Source organism: Hibiscus syriacus, unplaced genomic scaffold (assembly GCF_006381635.1).
Source record: "Hibiscus syriacus cultivar Baekdansim isolate YM2019G1 unplaced genomic scaffold, ASM638163v2 tig00112402_pilon, whole genome shotgun sequence".
NCBI classification, from domain to species: domain Eukaryota; kingdom Viridiplantae; phylum Streptophyta; class Magnoliopsida; order Malvales; family Malvaceae; genus Hibiscus; species Hibiscus syriacus.
Window position 1 is genome coordinate 764144 of NW_024063323.1, and position 5960 is coordinate 770103.

Below are 5960 nucleotides of genomic sequence, written 5' to 3' on the forward strand. Positions count from 1 at the left end.
ATCTGGCAAATTGTCAAAGTCAGACACGCATATATTAGGGATAAATAACAAGAATATACATCTTACCTCATTACCAATTCTCAACTAACGGCACAGTGGTTTTGCAAAGGTAACGGCAGCAGCTTGTTTAATAATAATAATGAACCTTAGAAACACAAACATATTATAGCCTTCGATAATCATCACAGATTATACAAGCTATCGATGAAGCAATAAGGTAGATGAAAATTGGATCTGTTAGTCTCAGAAAATAATTTTTAAATTCGTCTTAAGATTGTTAGAGGTATAACAATCCGAGACGAAAAGAAAATAAAAATCAAACATTTTATAGATCCACAATTTGTTTACATGGTAATTCATACAAGTCGCAGCAAATGACAATCAATTCCTCGACAGGATCTCATCGTAAAATTCGTATACATGAATCAAGAATAAAACAAAGATAATTAGTAACATAGAAAATATACAATTAAATAATATGAATAGAAAATCATAAATATATGAATAGAAATAAGTTAGGCATATAATTACGCAATTTTCTTAAGACAAATTTTCGGTCACTCTTTGGTGCTAGAGATCTTTGGTCGTCTGTCTCCAGGATACAACAACGAGATGAATAGCACATAGTAACACAACTGTCGAGATCACGAACTATTCCTTGTCTTCGCCTATCACCAAAAACTAGAGAAAAGAATTCATTTGAATTGATTTTTGAGTTGTTTTTTTAATTGTTTTTAACCTAGTAGGTTAACACAGTATTTATATGAATTTCACATAGTGAAATATTGAAAATTTTTGACCTAATGAAGCATTAATGAGAATCAAAACAATTAAGCAATTTTCAAAATTGTTGTTTTGATTAAAAGAACTTTTTAATATCTATCCTTTTGATTCCAAAACAAATTTTGAAAATATACACTCTATTTGAGGAAAAAAATACTTCACATTTGTGTTAAAATAACCGCAAGCCCACAAAGAGTTAAACCGATTCGGATATTCACGTTACTCATATCGTACACGTTTGCACATCTACAAACCAACAATTGGTTCCAGATTTTCCTCAACAACGTTTGAATCAATTTCTCATTCAAAACTCTAAATTATCGAATTTTTACAACACTCTACTCAAAAAAATTATATTGTTAACACATATGTTCCCACTCTAAAAAGTATTTATGGTTCTGCCACTGACTCCTGCAAGCAAGGTTATCCTCTCTCAAGGAAAATAAAAACAACTGTTATTTTATTAAAGAAGAAAAACCATGGATGTTATTAAGAAGATGATCTGTTTAGCATTCATATTGTTTCTCATAGAAGATGATGAAACACAGAAAAGAAAGAAGGGTAGAAAAGGAGAGAGATAGATTTTATTAAAAGAATATCTCCTAAAATCAAACATAGTTGTAAATTGCCACATCAATATTCTATTATTTTTAGTAACATCTATTAACGATGAGTGATCAATTTGTTGTAAATTGTCTCATCAATATTCTATTATTTTTAATAACATTTGTTAATAATGAGTGATCAATTTATTATAAACCAATAACGTTAGTTACATATTCGTTAGTTTTAAAACTTCAATGGAAAAATGAAAATTTACTTGCCAAATATGAGTGACTATTTGTGTGGTTTACCCTATATTTTTAGGGTAAAGAAAAACCTCATATGAAATCAAAAGAGAATTACAGTGAATCGTAGTTCATATCCGGCTACTCTCTTTAAGGACCATCCATATGGCAATACTGAAAACATCTTTTTTCATGCTTCAAGAGCCCAGAGATTTTCATGACTGAACTACGATGTTCGTGTTACTCTGCTCTGCGATTTTTGTTGGAGCATCTTTTTTCATCTCTTTTACTTGTTTCACTCGATCTTTCACCTTGCGAGTTCCATTGCTGTTGCTGTTCTGACCACTGCTTTTGACCTCGTTTGTGGTAGTGCATCGTTCCATATGGTTGCCGAAGCTGTGGCGGTGGGCTTGGCAGCAAGTTTTTGCCTTTTCATCTTGAGTTGAGTTGACTGCATCGCCGCAGCTCTTTCTCCGGGTAAGATTTGGTGACTTTGGCCGAGTCAGTGGCAGCTGAAATGAAATAAAAGCAAGAATGAAAGCTGCGAAAAACATATAAAAGCTTTCGAACAGAGGTGTATGCACCGGAAATTTATTTTCTGAGTTTTTCATTGCAGCAAGTTGATATGGCTCGGTCGAGAGCCTTCTTCGATTATTAATTGTGTCACTTCAGGTAGCTTTAAGCCTTGGGTTTTCAAATCATATATTAATTCCTCTGCACCAACACCATCCTAAACGATTTAACCAGGTTTCATCCTTTGTCCATGATTTTTTTCTCTTTTATTTGCGCTTCAAGTGCACACAAAGAAACAAAGACAAAAACTTCAAAAGCATACCTTCTTCAGTTCAACCTTCGACGGCGGCCCTTCGTAGTAGAAACTAGGTATTGGATTTGCTTTGACAACCATACTCTTTCTAAGCTGCTTAAGAGCTGCTTCCTGCTCTTCCTACAAGAAAGTAAAGAGGTTTCATTTTGTTAATTTTTAAAATTTATATCACGTATGTCATATATATCACTGCCTGAGGAGAATGATTGACATAAATATCAGGTAAAGACATCTAAGATGCCTCTTACCTTGGTCCTCGCCTCCCACTGGCTTCTCTCAACCTCTAAAGCTTGGTGTTTTTCCTCTAACTTCTGTAAAACTGGATGAAATATATACACACACAATGAGGATAACTAAAACAGATGACTCAGACAGTACTTAAATAGAATCCGAATTTAGTCTTTTGGGCTAAGAACAGACCTCCCGACGCTTCTCGGCACGTTGGGCACTTCTAAAAGTTGGAGAAGTTCCAATAGTTACCCTCAATCTTGCAGTTCGAGCATGTGCAGAAATACTAGACAGGGTTAAGGGAAACTCGACTAAAACAATAAATGACACTTGCACCTCCACCTCCACCTCCACAAACCCTTCCCCTAAAACTGATTAGCAAATAAAAGAGAAATATGGATGTACGGATCAGGTAGGACCGAAAGCAGTCCCTTGATATAGTTCTTTTAAAAAGCACAGGTAACGACAAATTAATAGAGGATACGAGGAAGCGACAGACCGATTATCTTCTTCATCAGGATGCTTCCTCTCATAAGGTTGCATTGGCTTCCTTGACATCATAGGAGTAGTAGGATTATCTGGCTGAAAGAAATGGTCAAAATATAAAAGATCAGCTTCATGCACGAAACAATATCGGTTATTGTCTATCATAATATCATCAAAATATCCAGGTCAAAAACACTGTAAACCACAGATAATAATAACATTATTGCTAAGTTTCCTTCAGAAAAGTCCCTACAACCATATTTGGAAATCTCCTATTGCCTTCCTAATCAGTCAGCATTATCCTAACCGGATTACATCTCAGATTGGATCAGATTCAAGTCAATGAAACCCATATTGTATTCACCGGATAAAAAATTTCATCCCTACTTGAGAATTGTAGTTACCTCCAAATCCTTTCCAGCAGTAGGGGAGATAGTAGAGTTAACATTTTCTGTGACATTTGCACCCATTTTTGATGCAGCAGTGCTTAACTTCTTGATATCAGTGAATTTCTGATCTTCAGCCTTTTCATTTTTCCCTTCAGGGGTGCTGGTACCGAAATTTGTGCTTTTAACAGCTAGAACATCTTGCTTCTCATGACCATTCTCAAGGACCGACTTTTCCACGGCGCATCTTTTGACCTCATAGTTATTTGACTTGATCCCTTGCCATACTCTTCGACTACCATTTGATTTCACTGCACCGTTTGGCTTATCGTCCATGCGCACATCTGTGAGTTCCCTCCCCATCGCACTGCATTAGGAATCTTCATTCAATCACAAAAACATATGATGGAACTTCATGGAAATAGAAAAACAAAACGAAAGACAGATAATTCATTCCGGCATTGTCTCGATATGCATAAGATGTTTTGAGAATATGAAGAAAGGGACCACCGCTGAACGTGCATGACATCAAAACTAGCCTCAGCAGGCAATTTCAAGCTGCCAAAAAAAAATCTCTAAAAAGGAGGACAAGTATTACATGATTATAAGAGATCTATAACAAGTTTCATCGACTGAAAACCCAGATACTGGAATAAACCTATTTTTCATGTAGATCGGCACATGATAGGCAATATAAACTCCACATCTGCGGCTAAAACATGCAATCCTGACCAAAATTAACAGCAATTACATCACATTCACTCCTATCTAGTTTTCTGTTGATGTGGCTGCTTTCCAACAGTCATAATATGCATATCAATTGATAAAAATCTTTTCTTCCATGGTATACCTTTTGTTTTCGAAACCTTGCAATATTTTCATTTTTTTTCAACCTTGGGATACAAAGAAGGTGACCAAGGGATTTTCCAAAGAAGAACGTAGAATTGGATTTTGTGGGATAATTTGGAATTTAACCTCTAATGCAAACTCTACTTCAAATATATTTACTGGCAAGCATTCACATAAAACAAACATGAGGGGTGCACTTTACACTTTACTTAATAACGCTACAAAGGAACACAAATCCAACACTTCTACACCAAAATGAGAAAACCCAGTATTGTCAAAACACCAGATGGATAAAAAAGAAAGAAAACGAGAGAATTACCAGAACTCTTCATTTCTCAGCAAACTTTCGCAAAAAAATACCCCCAAAAAGTTGCCTTTAAAATAGCTTACATTAATAAGAAACATGCAAAAAAACACAGAAAACCTGATGACAAAAAAAAACCTTAAAATGACAGCAAAAGAGGAAGGGGAAAGTTCAGTGAAACAGATCAAACCACATTGGCCATCTTAAAACCAAAAACCGAAGCAAGAAAATGAAAATAAATACAGAAACCCAGAAATTTAAATTTGAACAATAAAGATAAGAACTTTGATAAATGTTAGAATTGTCTCACAGTTATTTTCCTCCTAGCTTGATCTTGAAACCCTTTTCTTCTCTCAGACTTTAAAAGCTGAGTTTTCTTTTCTTTCTTCTCTTTTCTTTGTAACACTGCTTAGCTGTTGATTATATATATACACAGGGGACAGTTTTTTCAGTTTGACTTTAACGCCATCCTTTTGTTCTTTCACGGCGTTGCATCAATGCCATACTATTTTTTTATTTTTTCTTTTAGCTTTTATGTTTTTTTATTAATTTAGGTTGCTAAAATATCAAATTTATAAAAAAATTCTTAATCATTTATAATAAATGTACAAATATTCATATAAACATCATGTTCAAACCTAAAACCTTTGATAATAAGAACAATTCATTTAATCATTAAGATTATTTGATTCATGTTGCCTTTATGTTTTTATATATAAATCTAACAAGTTGTTTTTATTTAAAAAATACTAAATCTATTAATAGATCAATTGATCAAAGATACCAATTTTATGTGACTTTGAACATGCATTCGCTTAAAAAAATACTAATGTGATTTTAATCAAATATGTGTATTGCAGAAGATTTAGGTTTTATATAAGAAGATTTAGAATAGTGTGGAGCAATATTTATTATGTTGAATTAATGTGCTAATCATTTTCATATCTTTAATTAAACTTTTTGTCAAAAAAATATCTTTAATTAAACTTCTTCCATGGACCAAATAATTAATTTAAGTTCCATCTAGCTAAATTTTTTTTAAAAAAATCCATCCAACTACAATAACAAAGAAAAAAAGTCAAAATTAGCCATTGAGTTTTTTTAAGTAATTCGAATTATCTTCAATAAATATTTTTTCTTAAAATAAGGAGAAAATATATTTAAGATCACTTAAGTCTTGAATGAGCACAAATTAAGTGATTTTAGTAGTAAATGAATTGTTATTATTTCTTGAATTCTAAGGTTCAAACATTAAAAATACCAGGAGTTTGTGCGTTATCTTTGAACATATAATGTATTGTACTTATTAC

General features: G+C 33.2%; 1 protein-coding gene across 1 annotated transcript; it reads right to left on the reverse strand.

Moving 5' to 3' along the window:
- Positions 1-1725: 1725 nt before the first annotated feature.
- LOC120179113 (protein WVD2-like 1) lies at positions 1726-5037 on the reverse strand. Its single transcript, XM_039184820.1, has 7 exons — positions 4961-5037; positions 3516-3864; positions 3110-3207; positions 2814-2911; positions 2646-2716; positions 2407-2517; positions 1726-2083 (listed from the first exon to the last, which is right to left on the reverse strand). The coding sequence occupies exons 2-7, from the start codon at positions 3858-3860 to the stop codon at positions 1787-1789; spliced, it is 1020 nt and encodes a 339-aa protein (XP_039040751.1). The 5' UTR covers positions 3861-3864; positions 4961-5037; the 3' UTR covers positions 1726-1786.
- Positions 5038-5960: the final 923 nt, after the last annotated feature.

What these genes read in the sequence shown, in the direction of transcription:
- LOC120179113 (XM_039184820.1), bottom strand. Translation starts at nt 3,860, where the DNA reads ATGGGGAGGGAACTCACAGATGTGCGCATGGACGATAAGCCAAACGGT. An exon ending in CGAGAAGCGTCGGGAGGTCT is followed by an intron (nt 2,717 to 2,813) that starts GTTCTTAGCCCA and finishes TATTTCATCCAG; the next exon opens with TTTTACAGAAGTTAGAGGAA. An exon ending in AGTGGGAGGCGAGGACCAAG is followed by an intron (nt 2,518 to 2,645) that starts GTAAGAGGCATC and finishes ACTTTCTTGTAG; the next exon opens with GAAGAGCAGGAAGCAGCTCT.